The 23,668-nt window shown below is 35.7% G+C and overlaps 1 protein-coding gene across 6 annotated transcripts in view; it reads left to right on the top strand.

Annotated features, from left to right (window-relative positions):
- grid2 (glutamate receptor, ionotropic, delta 2) overlaps positions 1-23,668 on the top strand; it is a 539,244-nt gene that overhangs the window by 460,233 nt on the left and 55,343 nt on the right. For all 6 annotated transcript variants that reach the window (XR_006011998.1, XR_006011997.1, XM_041998788.1 and 3 more), the window contains 2 exons: positions 9,751-9,889; positions 18,367-18,562. Coding sequence is in view for 4 of the 6 variants with exons in the window: in XM_041998788.1 (XP_041854722.1) it covers positions 9,751-9,889; positions 18,367-18,562 (335 nt within the window). In the remaining 2 variants the exon portion in view is untranslated. The remainder of the gene's footprint in view (positions 1-9,750; positions 9,890-18,366; positions 18,563-23,668) is intronic.

Raw genomic sequence — 23,668 nt, 5'->3', positions numbered from 1 at the left:
GCCACGCATTCAGTGCAACGTTAAAAAATACCGCAGCAGCACATCTCCTGTTTGCAACTAGAGATGAATACTGCCTCAGCATCCTAACTTGTAGTTAGGTAGTATTGTAGTGAGAGGATCTGATCACTTCTCCCCCATCTGAGTATTCCTCATTCATTAGTTGGAGTGTAACCATTATTCTGCTTATTCTGCATTCATTCTTCTGCTCCTGTTCATTTGTTTTATTAGTAGTATTGGATAAATCATGTGTGGTGCCATGGCTAGTCTCAGCGTTTTACATAGTTTTCTTTAAGGTCAAAATGACTCCTTTGACAGTTCTAGCTATAAGTAATCGCGATCTTTTAATCTTGCATCACTGATACTTCAAAATTCACAAGATGACGAAAATGGTCATTTTAGTAAAAAGTCATAAAGTTTAAGATAGATAGTTAAATTTAATTAGGTTGAAAACGCAAAGTAGGTAAAATGACCCCCTGACAGTTATAGTGTTAAGCAGTGGCTTTACAACCAAAGTATATGTTGCTTTAGTTCTGCAGACTAGTGCAGATCAGTTCTGAACTACCTCCAATACCAGCTATTTATGTTTTAGAATAGATTTTCATATTAAAATATTGATACATTAGCATATATATTTAGGTTAAATATGTATTTAATCATTAATAGGAACACAATGGAAAGCAATTATACCATCAGGATCTCACCTTAATAACTCCCAGTATGTAGAAACTACTTTTTCTTCCACCTATGATAGTCATATGTGAAATAAGGCCCATCTTTATGTCCCAGCGGCAGCAAGCCACTCACTCACTCGTTCAGTGCTCACTCGGTGCGAAGCTCAGTGACCTGAGGAGCTGAACAGCAACTTTGCTGTGTGATGTGTGTTGAAGAACAGGGAGGTATTATAACAACACAGCAAACCTTCTCTGACAATCAATCATAACAGAGAGTATGATGGGGTTATCATGAGGTGATAGGGTATACAAGTACTGCTAGGGCAAGACAGACGTCACTTTGAGTCTTTTATTGCTGCAGGCAGGTATTATCAAGTACTATAAGGTACTACCCAGGTATAGAGGAAGACAATGCGGAGCTGTTGATGACATGGAGTACTTAGGCTGAGTTTTGGGAAATTGATTTATGTATTGATGTTTGAACAACATCAGTTCCTCATAATCTTAAAACTGGGACATTCTGTTTTGTTTAAATATACAGTAATAAATGTGGTTATGAAATAAGTAAATGCTATAATAAATAGCTGTGTGAGTTCAGCTTGGAGTAATATGTGTGTCCCTGAGATCATCTCACATCAGTTCAACAGGCCTGGATTTAGTCAGGTAAGGTTAGCTGCAGAGTAGATCATTACATTGTCTGTTGTGAGGTTTAAAAAATGAAAACACAAATGAAACCTATTTAATAGATAATACAATAAAAACATCAATCATCCGTGTTTGTTTTGACTTATGGTGTACTGAATAGCATAAAATGTAGGTGTTAAACTAATACAGCTGTTGTTGCATTTTTTAATTTAGTCATGCATGTTACTAGCAGTTTATGTTGGAGTCACACAGTATACTGTATAAAACATTAAATGGGATTTATACATCTCTTTCCCCTCACTTTTGGATGTTTTGAGGGTGATTTTCCAAATAAACTGAGTTTAATATAAAGTATCAGAATCAGATTATTGGTGATAAAAGCCTAAATTTTGGTATTGGATCGGAAAGAAAATCATTGGTATCACACGCTACTACTTGAGAGTTATTTTTATTTAAACAATTAACAGGGTTAGGCTTTTTGGTTGTCTGTGTTCCTACTATAATTCTAAAAACACTGGAAACTGATGTCAGTATTGATCATTTAAGACAATCAACAGTCCCATGACTCCTATAACTATGGTGATATAAAAGAAAGGAGTATATCTATTGCTACTATGGTGCTTACATTTGCACAAGCACCAGCTTCAAGATGTGATTTATTCCATCCACACCCAAGAAACACATACACACAAGCCTTTTTAAAACTTTTCATTATTGATAATTTGCTCTCATCATTGGCTCTTTTTTTGAACCTCCCTAACAATCAATCTGGCTTAGCTGTCTATTTGAGCTTGTTTTTTTTTACTTTACAACATGCTTATTATACATGTTTTGTATACATGCTTATGAACATGTTACTTTTACATGTTTCACATCTGTGCCAACCCAACATGGAACAATTTGTCAACATCAGAGGTAAATCACTGCCAATATGAAATATTAAAATATCATTAATAAATAATAATTACATTATTTAGGTTATTGCCATAGTACCAGTGGCAATTTTTCTATCTTAGATTTTACAGTTTTTTTTTTAAAGAAAATTGATTGTGCATTCAGTAAGTTAAATTAATTTTCTTTATGTAAGATTTATGCACAACACAGAAATGAAAGTACTCTCCTCTTAGTAGTCTGCTGGGCTTTCATATTACTCAGGGACTACATATGGGAACTGACTTTGAGTCACAGCATGTGTGGTGCAGTGTGATGTATATTTTATGTCCCTGTCAAAAACAGGCCTAATATTTTGCAAGCCTCCTTGCACACACATGAAGTTGAGAGTACAGTCTAATCTGTCAGCTGAAATGTAGTCAAAGCTCATATAAATGTGTTCCTGATTAAAATTTGTACTTGATATTTTAAGTGCAAGCAACACATTTCGTCCCTGTCAAAATTTGAAATGGCGTTCATGTAACAGTTCATTAAATTTGGCTTTATTAAATGTAATTTTGCTGTTGGTGAGATACTGTAAATGCAATTAGCCAACAATTATAAAAGCTTAAGACTAACTTTATCTACATAATCTCCTCTTTCATCAGATCCAGTAACCCTTGTTGTCTGATGTTTAACTGTGACCATATGCATACTTTAAAGTCCTTATAAGGAAATGAAAGGGAGCATGCTGGGAAAGGAGATACCATTAGACAGATCTCTGAATCAGAAACTTCATGCCTCTCAGCTCAAATCCTTAACATTACTGGCCTGCCGGATCCTTTTAATGGTGGCACTTGATGGCTTGAAAAAATTGCTAACCACATGGAAAATCCCTCACAGCTTTGGCTGATAGCCAGGGGTATTAGAGGTGGCACATGTACAATGGAAAGATTGAAAAGCAGAAGGAAGGAGAGCTTCTGGAGGAGGGATGCATGACCCCTGTCATCTGCCCCCTCCCTTTTTCTATTCTCTCACTTTTCCCTCTGCACCCTGGTTCCAGCTCTGTAATATGTCTCTCTCAAGTTGTTTATAATCACTGGGACACCGGTGGTCGACAGTGATTGAGGTGCTAGGGGAGAAATTGATGGTAAAAAAAATAGATAATGATTCCTGTAAGTCATCACACGGTTGAGGGTATAATCTGAGGCAGTGGAGGCGCTTGCTCAGTGGTGAGATTTGAAGCTTTACAAGAGAGTCACACATATATAAAATCCTTCTGGGTGTGCCCACTGCTCAACTGGCTTCAAAGCTACACTCATCTGGAGCTATACCTTGACTGCAGAATGTCAACAAGAGTTTGGAAAAGAGTGATGGAATAGGAGGAGGTGATGGAAGAGATGAAATGAGGGAAGAAGAAAATGTGAAAGAGGATTCAGGCAGTGAAATGTGTTTGATGCAGAGGAGCTGGCTTATAGAATAATTTAGTGCACCAAACAAGATATCCAAAACTCATGCAACTGTCTAACTTGTTTGATGGTACGGTAATCAATTACACTCTGCAGACATGTATTTCTTAAGATTTTGTGTTTCCATGATACTTTGATGTTATTTGTCCTGCAAAGCATTATTTTGTATGAAGATTTTGTAAACCATTAAATATTTGTAATTGTAAGTATTGATTTTGTCGAGGAAACAGTTAATAACACATTTATAATAACTTAAAACGTTATTTAGCAAGAGAGGAATGTGTTGCTCATCTTTTTTGTTTTGTCTGTACTTTTTCAAATCAAACTAATGGAAGTAGCACAACATGGAGACATGCTGCGTGAGTTATGATTATTTTAATCCAACTCTTGATGCAATATTGTCAGGCTTTGATTGTTATTTAAGTGTAATGGGATGTTGTTCAACAAACAGCTTTTTCTCTTAAAATTACAGTTTAAGAAACTCTAGTCATCTGTATTGTGTTTTTAGGCTTAGAGCTTTAAGAAAAATCTTTTCAGACTCATGAAACATAAAAAAAATCCATCTCCATTCTTCCATAAAATGGATAATCAAGATATAATGTGTAAAATTATTTATAACAAAAGAAAGAGGTATTGATGTTTAAAAATCAATGTTTGTTTTATCGTAAGCAGCCTGATGAGTTAATGCCGTGCAAATAAGGATCTTTGTCTTTCTGAGGTTATAAATACTGCTTTAGTGTCACTTTTGGTGGAAAAGTGTGGCAGCTTGAAAACTGGGAAATAACACTTAAAGAGACCAACCAACCTGCAACTTTTTTTCTATCATTTTTTTCATTCTGCTCTTTATTTGTCATGATCCTCCTGCAGTATTCAATTATTTAGAAAGAATAAAATTGTTCAAATTGTTGTTTAAAATGACTTGTATCATTTTGTGGCTAGGTTGCAGAGATTCTTACTGATATCTGCTAAATATTTTCAAGCTCTCCACTTGTTTAAAAATTTTTAATAGACTGTTTTCTATTTTATAAATGGGCTGTGATGCTGTAACTTTAAAAAGACCCCAGAAAGGCTGGTAGCAGGAATATAGATTTTGAAGATTTAAAAGAGGTGGATTTCTTAGCAGCCCTCAGTGTCTTAACTTGTAACATTGTGAAGATGCAGGTTTTTCAAACTTGTTGCCTCTCATGCTTTCTTGTGGGCTCAGATGTGACAACAAAAAGGCTCAGCCAACAGCGCTTCAGTACAATAAACCAACTGGCAGAGCTTGCTTACAGTGACAGCATTCAGTGAAAAAGACATTGTCAATGGACCATGCACAATAATAAAACAAGTTCTCATCAGTTTGTCTGCAATTTCCTCCGGCAGTTGACCGCCTTTGTCTCATTTACACTGAAATGTGGAGGTTTGTCTGACAGAAAAGATAAACATCTTTATTTAGCTGAAGTACTCCACCCCTCCTTCACCTCACACTGTTGTCACACAGGTTTGTACAAATACATCTGCAGACGGCACAGCACTAGTTGCATTAGGAGTCAGAGAGCAAGTTATATTAGATAACCTCAGGTTGCACTTTGACAGCTTCTTCGCTGCATCGCGAAAAAAAATGTGAATTATTCTTATGGTTAGAGACAGCTGAACATATTATATTATATTGTTACACACTGTTTCAATGTCAATAAATGAAAGCTGTAACTAACAAATAGCTTCTATCAACAGTAAACTAATTATAATAGCATTATTTCTTTTGTGATTTTTTTAAAAACATCCATATAGAAATGTCCAAAACTTCAAGATGTTACTCGCTTTCCACTTTCACCCTTGCTGTTCCTTAACCAATTCATTATATTAACCATTACTCATTAACAAGCTATTTAAAGTCAAATAAGGTAAATTTAATGTTAAATAAACTTTATAAGACTATGTGCTTTTTACCAGAAATAATACAAAGTATGCTCAAACTTGCAGGCGCCTCATTATTGGAAATGTGTGCCTCATTAGAACAACTTCATAAATACCAGAAAAATATCTTACCACTGAAAAGAATGTTTAATTTCTGTATAGCTTTTGAATATCTTTGCCACTTACTTATCTCATCAGATTGACAGCATCATAAGCAGGATCCAGGACTTTTCAGTCTAATGACCTTCTGCTCTGATTAGCAGACTCAGGACTGATTTCCAGAGTTTTCATGTTCCTGAGTTTTTTTTTTTTTTTTTTTTTTTTTTTTTGCTACATATCTGAACAGCTTTCATAATGCGTAATGTTTAAGTATGTACTTGTATAGCAGAATTTGGGAAAACCTGTTTTAGTTGTGGATATCTGAATGTTTTGGGAAAATGTGAATATTTAAGCGAACTCATTGATTTCAACAGCGATACATCTTCAGAGGGCTTCAGACTTTTTTTTTTAAGTGAAGGGTTAAGGGTTTCAGTTCTTTTTATCTTTTCAATTTCCATATATCATAACTTTTGACTACTAAGCAAAATCATGAAAATATAGTTTGAGTTGCAATCTAGACAAACAAATTTAGTTATGGCGTTTCTCCCATGATACCTGGAAAATATTGGCTTGGTTGAAACAAGTAATTACAGGTCATGTGTGCTGTGTTTCTCATTAGTAGTAAGAGAAAAAATAGGACCGACTCTAAGAGAATTGTTTAATAAAATCTGAAAAATTTCTATAACGTAGGACTAAGTACTCATAACAAATTTCTCAGCAGCTAAGAATAGGAGAGAGAGAGCAGTTTGTGTTAGTGAGAGCTACTTTGGGGTTTACATATCTCCAACAACTTTACAGCATTACTAAAATAAGGGATGAAGCCTTACCTTTTGCAGCAACACCTTTCCCCATAAGGGGAACAAAATATAGTGCAGCAAAGACAAAAATCACTATCTGGTCAGCTATCTAGGAAATCATAAAATTAGATAAAAAATAATAAAACTGGAAGAGAATGAGTAAAGCAGCAGAAATGGAAAAGCCACAAGTGTCACAATGAGAGAGAATATATTTTGCCCTGCAGTTGTCAATCAATGTGTTGATCACACAGCCAAGGCAACAAGTAGCCAGCTGGTTAACCAATCACCTTAATATGTAGCTGTCCAGCAGTTCAGTTGATCTTTCAATCAAATAAGAGAGGATGTAAGCCAGCAATATTCAGAAAAATAGCTTGTGTTAACTAAGCCTTCTCTGGAATCCATAAACATAAACACACACAGACATAAACTCATATAACCTCCTTAAGAATATATATATATATTTTTTTTAATATTTAGCAAAAAGTGAACTCAAACTGAAGTTTCTTGGCTATCTTTAAATAAGGATGCCTTAATACTCAAACAGGTCGTTTGTTTGGAATTAACATGCTCAACCCCTAATAGGAGGGTCTTTACCTGTACTGATCCATTCACCTAATGATCATTGCTACATAGGAACCAGGTATGTGCAGTGCTTTACAGTAAATTTCACATTATTCTTCAGAAGGGTGCTTATTCATGGATATTAACAGTATGTACATCCTAAGCTTACAGGCTTACAGGCTTACAAACTAAGCCTGTGTAAAAAAAAAAAAAAATCCTGGATTCAGAACATTTTCATTGTCATCAAAGAGTAATCACATCTAAACTGGAGCAGGTCATATCTCTGATAAAACTTTCATGCAAATCAGCCCACAACTTTTTCATTAAACTTGTGTGTAAACAGACAAACTGAGCCAATAGTGTAACCTCTTTGGCAGAGGTGATCAGTCATCAATGTGAAGGGATTGCTGCATGCAGTATTCTTTCTAAACAGTAGCATCTATCTGAGTATTTTCTACCGTATGAAAGCTGGATTTGATAACATGAAATGAAAAAAATGCTCCCTGTGATACCAGTTGTTGAGGGCTAGGCTGATACCACAACACAATGAAAATACCAATTTTATACTATTGTAAGGGATGTGTAATGTGTGTCTGGGGCATAAAAATATGTGACCTGTACGTGTCAATGTAACTGAATACAAATAGTAAATTATGTTTTCATGTCACTGCTGACTCCTGCTTTTGGATCATATTGTTCTGGATTTTAATTTATAAACATAGAAACGATGACCTCTGTAGTGTGAGAGTTTTGTATAAGATTTGAAAAATAAATAAATAAATGATAAAAATAATTTTAATCTCATTGCACCAGATATGGCATTTTAGTAGTACCAGTGACTCTGTTCTCTGATTTTAGCTTTTTACAATGTTAAATAATTAATGTAATGTTATTATAATTCATAAAAGTGCCTCACACTAGACACTGACACTTGAAAGGGACCGGGTTGCCCCATAAAACTGTGTATTGTACTGTTCACAGAGAGAGCAACAGAGAGTTTATTTAGTATATTACAGTTCAGTCCATAGGATGATGAGAGGAACGCTTTGGCATCCTGGCATTTTTTTTTTTTTAAATATGCCTTGATGATGTACTTTAACCAGTTAGTTTAATCAATGTCTCAGGATACATTACAGCAGGGCTACTCAATTCGGTATACGAGGGCCGTATACCGAATTAATGAGTCATTGTGTAGAACCTGATTGGCTGTTAGAGCCACCTAATTTGACTCAGGTGTGTTGGTGCAGGGATACATGGAAAGCCTGCTGGATTGCGGCCCTCGTAGGACTGAATTGAGTAGCCCTGCATTACAGTATACTAGTATTGATAATAAACCCTAATTTAAAAAAGCAACATGGATATGGTGTTAATAATACTTACATTTTAAGTGAAATTGATTTACCAAAAAAGAAAAAAAAAAGACTTGACCAGCAAGAGGAAAATATTAATTTTGCTAATGGCTATTGATTTAATATGCTTTGTTTTAAATCTTATTACCAAAGCAATTTAGTTTCCCAATCATCACCTATACCTCCGTTTTTCTTACAAAGAATTACAGGGGGCTAGAGCCTACCAGCTTACACTCTGCATGATGCACAGCAGGATAATCAGGTTGGGAGTCCAACACATGTTTAATATACAAAGGCAGACAGCAATTCTGTGTCTGGCAGAATACCACAACATGCATCTCTCAGGACTGTAGGGAGAAGCCAGATCACCTTGGAGATTTCTGATTCTCTGAAGTCAGAGAAAACTAAACGATATGTCTGAGAACCTTACTAGTGTCTACCATCTTTAGCATGTTGAGCTATTCAGTCATGAAAAGATTAAACTTCTCTCCCCACTAGCAAAACCAAAGTATTTTGGGTGGATTTGTCTTAAAAGAGTGACTTTGTGAACTTTTAAAATAAGGAATAGTTACATATTTATTATAATTTAGGACTTAATATATCTGGTATCAGGTGATATTGAAATAATTTTTTCAAGTTACTGTTTTGTCGCAGGAAAACTCAGAGAACGATAAAAGTTAGGTGAATTCAAAAAGATGCATAACAGAGCTTAAGGTGCCAGATCATTCATGCACAGGGATTATGTGAACAGCATGTTGAGTAAAGTGTCACAATTTATAGTGCCTTCAGGCTGGTGGTAAAACCTTATGTCAACAGCAAACATATTGCATGAGATACAGAAAAAGCTGGAGAGAGACGGGGAGATAACAAATTTAAATTAAATCAAATACTATAAACCATGCAAAAAAATGCATTAGTGGAAGATGGAAAAAGCATAAAAACAGTGGAGAAAGAAAGTCGGGGGGATTAAAGGGAACATGGGATTATGTGGGTGTCACATGTCTTATTGACTCTGGGTAAAAGGAGGTAGGCGTGAGGAGTATGATGGTTGGTCTAAGTAGACATTAACAGTGATTTCTTGCTTGAAGGAGGAATGAGAGCAATTTTCCTTTCTCATTATTTTAGGGGAGTTTTAGAGTCTCATTGACAGGCTATATTTGTTATCTTAAAGATGTCTTCGTCAGATATCTTGCGCTTTATCCCACCATGTAAGGATCAGATCCTGTTAATCCATACATAATCTTTCTAGTTGAGATTTGCTGTTTCAACACTTTATCTTATGAAGCAAAGATTTACTTGCATGTGTGTATTTCTCTGTTATGATGTTGTTGTTTTATTAAAGAACTGTTCTCATCTTTCTTTGGTTCTTTTACCCTTTGTTTCTATTAAGGTGGAGAGGTTCCCTACACCACCCTAGCAACAAGGATGATGATGGGTGTTTGGTGGATGTTTGCTCTCATTGTCATCTCTTCGTATACTGCCAATCTAGCAGCTTTCCTCACCATCACACGCATAGAGAACTCTATACAGTAAGTATCCAGCTTATTTTGTCCTGAAATTAAACAACTTTAGTTTCTGAAAAATTGAAAGCGAAATCATGTATCCTGATGTTAGCCATATTAATCATACTCGAATTTATTTCTAAATTTCACTTTCCAACTATGTATGCACAAACTCTAATTTTCCTACCTGCAAAGATAAGACAACATAATACAGTTACATGTGCGTGCACACACAAAAACACACACCAGTTCTAATTCACACCTGTTCACATTAGAGATTCTGTGTAGTTATTCACACATATTCAATTGTTTTGAACACACAAGGACACGCTGCAGATTCTGTTTATGTGCCTGATTGTTGCTCAAAGTGGAAATCTATCAGACAGGTGTATGCATGAGAGGCAACACACGTGCATTCACATGCACACAGAAATATACAATTACTTTCCCATTCTTCCTTTATTCTGTTTCAATCCCTTCTTAAGCTAGTCGTAAGTCAGTAATTTCCTGCCTGCCTCAACTGTGTGTGTTTGCACCATGGTGTGTAAGTGCCTGTGTGTTGTGTAGCACACTGATGAAGGTATGGAAGATAATAGGTTAGAGTGAACAGAGAGCTTGAATTAGGTAAAACATGGAGAAAGAATGCTTTTCCATGATCCTTTTTAGGTATCAAGGCAGTTGGCAAAGCTTTGTACTCTCAAGGCTGCAATTTAACACATGCATTATTTCCCCAAGCTCTGTGCCCTCTGTTTATCTATCCTTGTGATAATATGTTTGCCTGCTTCTCTCCTGGTGGCACTAGGAAATACTCATCTCTCATTGGACTAATCAGCATGCCGTAGCATCCGCCATGCCCGGCAGTGCCACAGTTAATTGTGCTTGGCTTTGGAATAAACAACATTTATTTCTCTAAAACTCATCACTAGCTGTCTCTCAATTTGTTTCTGTCACTTTCTTTCTGTCATTCTGTTTTGCCCTCTCTTTCATGTTACTTGTCATCACATGGTGAGACATGATCTAAGTTGCATCTCTGTGGTAATGAAAACATGTTCAGTCATGCTGTTATATTTTCTGCTTTGAGACTCAGTTTATAATTGTTAGTGGTTCCTCACTTGTGTTCATCATTGCCATTATGACTTGAACTGTAGCACCCACCTAGTCATAGACCTCGTAACAAAGGTCAGGGGTGTAGTGATTTCATTTAAACACCTGATTTAAATTAAATGACACTCCTTACCAGTTTTTTGTCAAGTTCTGCCCAAGGACACACCTGACATAGTTTGTGCACCAGGTGAAAAGAAAGAGCATTCCTGAAATTAACTGAGAATATAAAAGCATACAAATTTGAAAATACATACATTTTTAAAAAGCGTAGTATAATTTAAATACAGTTTTTTGGGTCAGGGGAAGGGAATTCATAATTAACATATCACTCAGATGTAATAAAACTGAATTCATCCGTGTGACTCATGGAGTGAATTAGTATGGAGAAGAGTTAGAAAGCAAATGCAGAGGCAATAAATGAAGAGAATACTGGGGAAGGATGGAAGCATCCCTCTTCTTAGTGTTTCCCATCAGGACAGACAGGCTTTTTAAGTATTAATGCCCTTGTTTCATCCTGAAAATGAAATAACAAGTAAGCGTCAAGAACCCTCTCTGGACTATTTCACGCTTGGATGTTTTCCCTCAATTTCAGTGTGAATCCTTTAGGAAAAGTGAAAGATGGCAGCAGAGAAGAGCAAAGAGAAGGTGCAAGAGAGCAAGGCACAAAGAGACAGACACAAAGGAATAAGCATTTTAATATGTAAATGGAGAGGGAAAGCAGTGAAGATTAGACAGGTAAAGAAACAAAAAAAGGAAATAAACTGAGATTTGGAACAAAGACAAAGGGAGGAGTGAAAACAAAAAGGAGGAAAGAAGTATGAGACTGGAAAGACTTTGTTAATGATGATTGCAGAGTGAAAATGTATTCTGGAGATAGAAAAGGTGAAGGGAGAGACTGATAGAAACGGTAAAAAAATGTGAAGATTCAAAGAATTGAAAGACTGTTTATGGTCTAAGGATTAAATACTTGCTCTTGTTCCAAACTCTTCCAGCAGATGTTGTATTTTGTTGTTAACAGATAGTCAAAGTGTTTGTCTTGAGCCTCATTTATGCATCCTTTACATACATGAATAGGTGCATCTACTGTATATCAAATGTTTTCAAATGCCACTGCCCACATACACACCATGTGTGCTTTACGTTTGCATGGTTGATAGGCAACACATCCACACAAGGGAAATGCAGAGTTCAAAGTTGTCTTCTGAGTTCTGACATAATTTTCTTTTGTAATATATAATAACAACAAACATGCACGTGTGGAGGAAATCACCATAGTGCACAAATAAGAAGCAGTGCAGTGGGCGGTGGTGTTTTGTGCAAATATATCACAGCTCCTTCTTATTCTTTTTTGTTCCTTTTACTGGTCATAGGTGGCCTATATCCTGCCCAAAGGTTTCCAGTGGTACTTCTACGTTTGATACATCTGTCAACGGATCTGTAGGATCTTGGAAAACGCATGCAATGAACATAGAGGACAGACAGAGGACTTCATCTGCATACACAAAAGCACTTAACATTTAGCATAACTGAGCCCTTAGCTTTAACATCTTTTGGGTGCACTGATTAAATGTCAGAGGTTCGTATTATTATGTAGTCCCCTGAATATTTTTGAGTGGTTCATTGAGGCTGATTTATCATAAAAGACTCATGCAATCGACCTATGATGAAGACGTGAAATTGTTTTTAAACAGCTCTATACCGTGATTATTTTTTTTTTAATGGCTGAAAATACTTAAAATAACTGATGGATAAAATGCTGTTAAAACTAAATTAAAAAAATAAATTTGGAATTCTTGCAACACATAATACATATATAAAATATATAAAACATATTTAAATACCTGTCAAGAAAAAGCATGCTCACAAAATTATATGTAATTTTTGTCATGTGATTTTGATTATACTTCATCCTGACATTACTACTTGCAAAAAAAGTGGCCTTATTTAAATGTTAATTTGCTACATAAATGCTCAGATTGGATTGGTATGCAAAACTGAGAAAATACAGTAACTATTTTCCAGTATTTACACACAATGACAAACAACTGGAAGGTCTTTCTCTGTGTGCTGCCAAGAACAAATCCTTTTCAAGTAATTTTGAAGAAAATTATCTGGATCAGTACCAAAATGTAACGGGTCCTACTTTTGCTTATGTTCTAAATTTTAGCTATATATCTAATGAAATTCAGTTTGGCCTTTTTATATAATCTTGTTGACAGACAAATACACAGAGTATGGCCTTTTGGAGGATTGATTATTTGTTAATATGTTCCACTTCTTCAATCAAAGAATATAGTTTACAGTTGCAGAAGAATGTTACTGGTAGTACTATAGCTGACTCTACTTCCTTTTCAGATTCATTTCATTATCGTATCAGCCATATTTGTTTCTTTTATTTCACAGGGAGAAATAAAAAGCAGTTTGTTCACTCTTAAAGATGCAGAAAACTCAAATTGTAAGAGTAACTAACGTAACAGTAAATATTGCTCATGTAAAATACACCTAAAAGCTAAAGTTGTTTTTGAGCCCTGAAAGGTGTTTTGCTATAGCATTTGTACCTGCATTAAAATAGACTCTCACAAAGTTAACTAAGTATTTCAGACAAATTTCAGCCATTTAAACAAGCTTCTCTTCCATATCTTGGTCTGTGAGTAAATGAGTAAATACCCCTCACCCTCTCCCCACAGTGTTTACACCACCCACCTTTTTTTCTCCTGTAAACAATCGACCACTGTTGTAGTTTTCCTTGTGAGGTTTGGCTGCCCATAGATTATTCACACACAAACCCTAGTTAACAAGCAATTAAAAAGGGCCTCTCACTCGATTCTCACTTTCACTGTTCTCTCTCACTCACTCACCCACTCTCACTGACACACACACACTATTTGTCACGAGAAACATTCAGCTGCTGTTCACTCCATTTACTTGCTCATTGAGCTGCTTAGGGGAATATAATTACTTGCAAAATGAGCTAGCATACACCCAGGACAGCAACACAAATGTGTGTGTACACGCACATACACACAGAAATTAAATTCAAATAAAACACTCACAAAAATACAATTAAAGCATAATTCCTATATGCATATACTTCTATGGCACTACACACACACACACATAGACACAAATGGATTTTAAAACAATCACTTTCTGTTTTATTAAAATCTATTCATTTAATTGCATTTAATATAAATTTGTAATTTAAACACCACCACTCCCTTTTCTTCTTTTTTCAAGTTGTGTTCCTTCCTTTTTATTTCTTAAGATGCTGTTGTTTCTTATAGACAAGGCAGGTTCATTTTAAAAGATATAAAAATCTCTCCAGCCTTACTCAACAGAATTATATGTAGTTTGAATTCCTGTGTTCAAATTCTGGTTGCACTTACAGACTTTAAAATCCTCTCCTAAAACAGGCCAATTAAACCAGAGCCTGTGGTTAAGTTTTTGTAGACAGGCTGGACACTAAATTCCATCATGTGCAAACTCTTTGGATCTCCTTGCTTTGTTTTATTATTAATCAAATTCTAGCTATATGAATAATCACTGAAGCTAAATTAATCCTTTTCATGTGTGTGTGTTTTTTTTTTTTTTTTTTAAGTCCCCATTTAACTCTAATATGTCTCTAATATGGTATCTAATCTAGTGCAGGCATAATATGTGTTTCTCTCTTTCTCTCACTGTGTCTCTGCAATGCACCATTAAAGAACAAGCTCAGAGTTACTACCCAATGAAACCAATTCACAAAGAGGGAATCCTGGTCAAAGTGTGCTGAAAAGCCAGCATTCTCTCAAGGGATATCATTGGGGAGAGGGGATTATTAAGGCCAAAGATTAATTGACGGCAATAAAAGATTCATGTTCAAGGCAGAGTTCATTAAAATCTTCAAAGGGTTTTTTTTCATAATGGGTCAGAGATAGTTGAGGAGGGCATAAGACAGGAGAAACCACAAGAGCTGTCTGTAAAATGTCTGAATATGTTTTCTCAAACTGTACAGTATGTATGGCTGTTTATTCATCTGAGCAAAAACACAACCTTGTGACAACACAGACAATACATCCTCACATTTGCGCTCATAGTTAAATCAGCATTATGGGTGAGCTGTATTATAACTGACTTAATGACAAAGCATACTGCACACTTGCTGTTCTCCATTTAACAGGATATGTAGAGTGTTCATTGTGTGCGTGTTTTGTTTCCCAGATGTGTGCCGCAAATACATGGGTGGTATGTAAGCACGCATTTTACAAACAAACAGTAATTAGTTCATATAATGGTTCTCCATTACATTTCTCAGCGGCCAAACTCTTTGAAAGGCAGCCCAAGCGTTGTTGCGTTATAATTAACAATAGCTTGTGTATTCCCCCCGAGGTGGCAATTTATGGATGAGGGGTAAAGTAAAAGAGAAACAAAGAGAGAAAGAAATTGAAAACAATAGTTCAAGATGGAATGACTTGTGTTATTTCTATTTTCATCTCTTTGTGTCCCGTGTTCTGTTGTGAGAGTTGTAGACAGCAGCAGTGAGCAATAAGCTAAGCTATCTGGTCAAGCATAGTGAACAAGGTACCGCTGTCTAAACAGTTTTCCTCCCCTTTTTTTCGCAGTCTTGTTATTACAAAATCTTGTTTTCTTCTAATTTCACTCCAGATCTGTTACATTTTGTTGCAGATTCCCATTGTTGGCCTGCATAGCCTATAGATCCAAGACATTCATGTATTCAAGAGATAGCGTAAAGTTACCAAAAGCTGTCCTCTTCAGACCCTGTCAGCTCTCACTGGGAGTTACCAAAGAGTTAACTGTTCATGTGACTGGAAGAGTTTTGCCCTGCCAGAAACCCTTTTTGGGCTTAATGGTAGAAAAGGTTTACTGCCTGTGCTTTTCCGCTGATGTATCCATTCAGCCAGCACAGCTTGGTCAGTGCAGTTTTTGCTGCATTATATACTACCTCTCCTGGTCTCCTGAAGTCTTTTTCTTGGACAAAGGTTTCTGGCAGGAAGCCCTGAAGGAAGACGTTTCCCAACCACTTTATCCACTTTGTCCTCTATTGCAAACAAATTTAATCCAGAGGGGCCACAGGTCGCTGATTGCTGCCTTTAATTGTTTTTCGTTTCTTTTTTTTTTGTGTGTGTGTGTGGAAGTTGTTACAGCCAAGTAAAGTACAAAGTTTCTCATTTTTTCTATTCAAAGGCTTTCATATCTGGACATGAGAAAAGAAGAGGGGAAAACAACCTCAGATAAAAAACAACACATGAAATAGTACAGTGCACCATTATTTATTTAACAATAGCAAAGCTGAAGGATTAAAAAAAAAAGCAATGTGTGTTTTGTGTGTATGTGTTTTATTTTTATTTAATTATTTTTTGCCTAGTACATAATTTGTCTTCAATTCACTGAGGCTTGCAGACATTATTTAATGCACAGCTCTATTAAGATGTCACTATAGCATGTCAGTCAAATTAAAGTGTGGATTTTGACTAAACCAGTGGTTCTCAATGTTTTTAAGTCAAATACCACCTCAGCAGATATCAGGGTCTCCAGGTATCACCTTTATGACTGACATTAAAATATAGTAAAGACCTACCCTATTTCATCATTCACATTTTAGACAGAGTTACATTAGTTCCAAATAAAAATATGATTTATTGTTGAGTGGGGGTGAAAGCCATGATTGTAAAAGGTTCACAACCTCACTTATATGACCTTATAATTATTTTTTTCTTTAACTTATGTAGTTTATATATTAAGTACAAAGGTACCCAAATAATAAATTTGTGTGTGAATTTAGTACAATAAACCATCTAACACTACATTTTTCTGTTTAGTAATGACGAAAAAAAAAAGAGTATATGAAAGAAATGCAACATCTATACTTCCTATGCCACTTAGACTCAGGTAAATATTTATATTATCAGATTTTGATTATCATATCTCTGGTTTATGATCAGATCATGTTATAAGAGCATTCTGTTGCCCACTTACAGGTGCACAGTATTGGAAGTTAAAATAATATATATAGGCTACAAACTCATTTATTTGAAGCATATCTAGTTACTTTAAAATCTTGGTAGAATTGATCAACTAGTTAGCAAGTGGGAAAACTGTTACCAATAATCCTGTTGTGAATGATGCCCCTACTACTGTGAACACAGTCCTCTGATACATGGATCAACAGATGTTCACTTTAGTGTCAGATTTGACTCTCCATCCATCCTTCTGTTTTGTTTTTGTGACAGCAAGACAGAAGAAGCCTTCATCATAGAGTCTCACAATTTTAAAATGACGTTTATAGACAGAAACATTATCCTTGGACCTGTGACGTCACCGGCATGATCAAATCATGAGACATTTTCACAGCTTTGTAGCAAAAAAGCAGCACTGCTGCCAGCGTCACCAAAAAGTTCAGAAAATTCTGTCTGACGTTAATGAACCATGGAAACTATCCATAATTTACAGATTTACAGATTACTCTGAAAATTATATGTAAATTGGTTGATATCAGAAAATGTTTCAGAGTACCACAAGAAGGAGCACGAGTATCTCCAGAGGTACGCATACCACAGTTTGAGAATCATCGGGCTAGATCGTTACAAAATAGCGACTATTGTTTCAGCCATTCTGCTGCTATGCTTGACATTATTGTTGTGTTGCAAAACTCAGTTTCAACTAACCGTTGGGTGACAGTTGGCTTCACTTTTAACTGCAAAATACTTGAAGTTGCTTACAGTTGCTGATGGTCAGTGAAGCTAGTGCATTTTATAATGGCTGCTACATACCCTCTAAATTCCATTGGTAGCAGTTTTTTAGACACTGCTTTCACTTTTTTTTTCTTTTTTTGTTAAATAATAACAAAAAACATGTTATGCAATATTTAAAATGTCAGAATTAAAAGAGGTTATTTCTTCTTCACAGGTATGTATATATGCAACTTTTTTTGTTTTGTTTTTTGTTCTAATTGATATTAAAGTTCCTAATCAAATGTACCTCTCCTCACTTTTTGCCTAACTCACAGTTGCATTTTTTAAATACTAATTCTTTCAAGCATTTGATAAAAACTTGCAGTTAGAGTGGACATATTTGTAATGTACCTTTCCACATTATAGACAGCTCTTGTCATTTGATGAAAATGTGGTTGTTGAAGAAAAAGATGTACAGAAAGGCCATTGCTGCAAGTGAGCTCAATGTATCTACTGTCGTAATACTGCTGCAGATAATCACAACAGCTTTCAAAGAAAAGCTAGAGGTTGAGCTGAGTATCACCAAAGAGTAATACCATGGAACGCTGTGGTGCTACCCATTCATGCATACTCTGCATGGTGCTTACAATAAATAAATGGTGGAAATAAAAAATACAACCTTCAAAATTTGTCACCACTTGTTTTTTTTTTTTCCTTTCTTTTTTGTAGGTCGCTGCAGGACCTATCCAAGCAGACAGAGCTGCCATATGGTACAGTCTTGGACTCTGCAGTATACGATCAAGTGCGCTCCAAGGCTATGAACCCTTTTGAGAGAGATCCCATGTATTCCCAGATGTGGCGGATGATTAATCGCACCGGTGCAGGAGATAATAATGTGGAAGAGTCAAAGGAAGGCATTCGCAAGGTAGGCCTTTACCATTTTAATTGGGTGTCTGTTCCAGGTAAAGAACCTACGACACATGTAAAAATGCAACGGTTATTACTACTAATATTGTACTTGAAAGATTTTTGTGATAGGTTTAGAATAAATGGAAGCAGGTGCAGAATGGTGGCAACATAAGTGGAGTTATTCATTATTTATTGCAAGGCTTTCATATTCAAGCAATCATCCACTGGCATTTGATCTTGTTATTTTTGAGAACATACATAATTGGATTCTATTGTGAAATCAACCTGAAGTGTTGCCACTCAGGCTGTCACATTCATTATTTATGTTTTTCTTCATTTCAGGTTTAACAGTTTTGAATATTCTTGAGTCTTTTCAACAATTCTGCAATATTTCTGCAGCATGTGACAGCTCTCACGTGTCTAAATGCAAATTAAAATGAAGCATATATTTATACCTTGTTGCTTTATTAAGTATACAATCATCAAATATTTTCTAGAATGAAATTTGTGGTAAAATGTATTCTTTTGTAACGTCAGCATTGACTTTTTACCAAAAAAAAAAAAAAAAAAAAAGCAGAATAAGCAAACATTCTTCTTAAAAGTCAATGAGAAATGTAATTAATTAATTTATTCTTTCATTCGCCATGCAAATTCTTTTAGAGAGTAATTTCACTTCTAAGACTCACTGCCAGGCACTAAGCTGAATCTTCAGACCAGTCATTGAGCAGGTTATGAGACAAGGCCATAGCACATACTGAAAGTGGAATAAAGTGGGTGGCTATCATTATAAGACCTACAGTGATGAAAAACCAACATTTCCAAATGTAAAGCCTTACTTATCAGCTCATCAGGCCTTTCAAATGTTTCTAATCTCTTTCCTATTAAGAAAGACTTTAAATCTTACCAGCTATTATTTCTGTTAAAACTGTGATCATCACAACTGCAGTCTTGGGTGTATATTTAATTAATTCTCAGATATCTTTCAAAAGGTCTTGATATCAGTAAGATTTACTGAATAAAAAAAGCCTCCAAATTCTAAATTGAAATATATAGCGTACAAACTCCTAATTTACACTGTATTTGACTTCTACAGTAGCTCAAATTTATATTCTGAATAGGGTTTTTTTTTTTTTTCTTTACACAGATCAGCGTCTGGCCTATTTAAACACATTACTCATGCTACAGGGTCATTCTTGTTGATGAGGATAAATCTATGTAAACGATGTTAATGATGCGCAGATAGCATTTGCAATACTTAATTCCCATGGTGATTACCCAGCATTACAAATTCCTGTTCGCTGCATCTCTTTTACACACATCCAACTTTCTGATTGCATTGCACATCAGTGTCAGTGTTTCCCTTCCTCCCCATGAATATATTAAAGTTGAACCTGAGCCAGTATTGACAGTGTTGGGAAGAGTGATTAAATTGGTGAACGGGGGTTTAGACTTAATGAAATAAATGCAGCACAAAATAATATATAAGAAAGCACCCATCAATTCTTAGTCAAAAACATTACTTGCTAGTACATGTGTGTTTGTAAAGGTAAACTGTATGTATCATCTGTAAACCAGTTTTTGAATACTTTTGCAAGTCATTGTCAGCATGTCTCATGGGAAAATGTTGCATATTTTGTGCATTTCTGACAAGCAACTTTTAGCATTGAAACACTTGAATAAATGACAAGGTACAGCAGTGATAGAGATAGGACTGTGGTCTGATTTGATCACCTTTTGCAGTTGATATTTGATGCATATAACAAATCAAAACAGGAGGTTTTGATGACCTGTGGCTTAGTTCTAAGGTTAAAAGAAGCTAAAAATTAAACTTGGCACTGTTTTCCAGAGAAGGTTATTAAGATAGTAATAAAATAAATAAATAAATAAATATACTTGCACCTTTTATGTTCACCATGCATATTTCCAGGAACATCCCTTTCGGATGGATGGTTTTTCAGTTAGCAACTGCAACTAGAATCTCTACAAGTAAGAAAGTCCTATAACAAAGGATGCTTTTCAACAGGAAAGAGTGGGAGGAGGCATGACAGAAAATAGGCAGAAATGGATGAATGGTTTCATGAAGAAATTGTTTATGACAAAGGTGACACCTCCAGAGTGGCAGCAAACACTGCACAGCAGCAAGGAGGAGGCAGACATCACCCTCTAAATAAGTCTCTTTGGATTTTGTGTTTTATTTTTCTTCTTCATTCACTAAACTGCATGTTTTTCTTTTTTCTTTTTCCCTTGGCTCTTATCTTTTGCTGAACCACAGAATGCTTGCAGATGTTTGTTGCTATGCCACTGTCTGACACAATTCTTACAGCATTTCTTCCAATTGACCCCCATCCCTCACCCCAATTTTTGTCTTTTGCTGTGTCTTTTTAGATTTACTCTTTTAGCTTCCCTCTTTGGCGCTGTGTGTCACGTATTCGTCTACTCTGAGTTAAAGGCTACAGGGTGCACTCTAGTGGTTCATTAATGCCTGTTCCCCTCTGTTGACTGCAGTGACACAAGCTGATGTTTTATCCTTACTGCAGCAGCCTGTCTGGAACACTGCTGCCATTATGATCACAAACCTCCAGTTAAAAAACATCATATTTAAATTATGTCACATAATTCCTGAACAAAATACTGTACTTTTTTTTCTACAGTGTAAATGCAATATACTAAATGTTACATGTTTATATATATATATATATATACGCATGACCTGTCCAGGGTGTACCCTGCCTCTCACCTGCTATAATGCTGGGATAGGCTCCAGCTTACCCGTGTACAACATTGATTTTCCTTTATTTTACTTTAGGGTACTTTTCGGAAAGGTATAGAGCACAGAATTTACTGTAAAAAATGTCACGGAAAGCAAAACAACAATTTGCTCAACATAGAGCCTTTCAAACTGCTAATATTTTCTTGTAATGCTGAAAACTATAATTGGAAGGCAGTGAAGAGTATCTGAAATTGTAGTTTCAAGCTGGAGGCTATTTGAGAGGCCATGATGTTATTAATAGACCCCATGAGCCATTCACTCCAAGGCGTCTTCTGTTTGCCATCTCACTTAGATTTATCCAGATGTGTTTGTCTTCTTCAGTCTGGTCCCTTTGCTATATTTGATTCCTGTGAGGTTAAGAGCTTGATATATTTTTTCCCCTCAGTGTTATGATTTCTCTCCTCTTCTCTCTGCCCTGCTCTCTTTCTGTTTTTTTTTCCCCCCACAATAAACCTCTTACTCCTCTCTGTCACCGTTCTCCAGCGCGCTCTATGGATTTTCTCCCTTTTCAGTTTCAATCCCCTGCAGCAGAATAATATTATATGTCAGAACAGGTCAGTGTCTGAGCTGTCTGTGGTATCACTCACACATAAATATGTGCAAATACACACAGATGCATGCACAGTACAAGTAGAAACAACTAACTGTGCATGCAAGTGCATTTTTGCATAATTAAAAGTACAAAAAGATGAACATATTAATCAGAAGCTCAGTTTCAGTGCATTGATAAACACACACAGAGCCAGGCAAGTGCTGTTGGGTGCTGCCAGTCACAGGGTTATATATGTGTCTCTCCCATTTCAGTCAATGATCAAGACGTTCCATAAAGTAAGAGGTGTAGCACCACAGACTTGGGATCTCATTAACTTTGTGTCACATATGATATCAAAGACTGGTGTGCTATATGTGTCACTGTTTGACATAGTGGCATCTTCGTTTAGGTCAGTCCATTAATCACTTGTGGTCTTTCCTGCGTATTATTGCAGTGCCTCAAAATAGTAGGAAAGAAGGGGATTTCTTCTCTTTTCAATCTTTTTTGATTGATTATTTGACTGCTCTACTTATTAATATAAAATATCAGTTATACACCATCTTAATCATGTCCAGTGGTACTGACACAAATAAAAAAAAGAAGTGTGCTAATAACATTAGAGAAAAAAAGGAAGATTATTAGGAAAAGAAAAGAGAAAATAATATGAGCTCCTTCTGTAAAATGCTATGCATTATGGAGTAGTATCTAATACATTTTTTTTTTAATGTGCAGTATGCTTAGCTTTAATAGATGCCTACCATTTATGTTTTACTTATGTTTCCATACCATTAAGTTTCACATGGTATGATGATTTTTTGTCATCTCCAATGCTTTCAGCTGATGTGTATGAAGGGATGTAAAATGGGAACATTTTTGCCTGAGTGGCTTTTATGTCCTGATGCTGTATGTGTGGCACACTGTCACTCATTTTTTTTACAAAGCACACAGACATTTAAAACATTTACTTTTATTCACGTTTTACCTATAAACTCACATGTACCTGACACACATGACAGCTACTCTTTGTCAGGCTTTAAGAGCTCCTGATGACTACTGAGTGATTTTAGTCTTGAGTGGATTGCCATTTTGAGTGATTTCTGCTCCACTACGGTCAGGTTCCACTCTATAAAAATGCTTCTTTTTTTTTTTTTTTTTTATTCAGGTTCTTGTGCACTTTAAATTAATATCACACACGAACTCTTATTGATGACAGCTTCTGAAGAAGAAGAAAAAGCAAAAGAGGCTGAACCTTGACTGCAACATGACCAAAAGCTAGGTATCAAATAAGCAGTGGTCCCGAGTGTCAACAGAGAGTTAACCGAAAGGCAATATATGTTTTTCTCCATTCAAAGAAAAGAAAAGAAAAAGAAAAAAGAAACCAAATAAAGAAAATAAAATAAAAAAAATAAAAAAAATGTGTTTTGGAAAAATATGGATGATACTAAATGACAGCCATATATGCCAACCAAGAAATCAAAGCTTAAAAATGGTGGAAGGCAATAGAAGACTTGTGTCTTTGAAAATGTGACTGTGAAATTAAATGCTTTATGTGTATATATTTCTATGTTCAAACGACTTTGTATTCTACTGTGTGAAAGCTAAAGCATTTATCTTTTTGCAGCCATTTGTGAAGTGCCATTTTAGATTTAAATATCTATATAGATAAATATCTATTTATTTTATTTGAAACTGCAATGGTCCTTACCTGTTCAGGTGATAAGGTCACATCAGTCGCCAGAAGTATACGCAGTTGATATTCATCCACACTGACGCTGTTTTGTCCACTTAAACAAACCCTGTTCCACTTCCACTGATAGTGT

The sequence above is a fragment of the Melanotaenia boesemani genome, chromosome 11 (genome assembly GCF_017639745.1).
Source record: "Melanotaenia boesemani isolate fMelBoe1 chromosome 11, fMelBoe1.pri, whole genome shotgun sequence".
Lineage (NCBI taxonomy): Eukaryota > Metazoa > Chordata > Actinopteri > Atheriniformes > Melanotaeniidae > Melanotaenia > Melanotaenia boesemani.
This window is presented reverse-complemented; position numbering and strand designations above follow the sequence as displayed.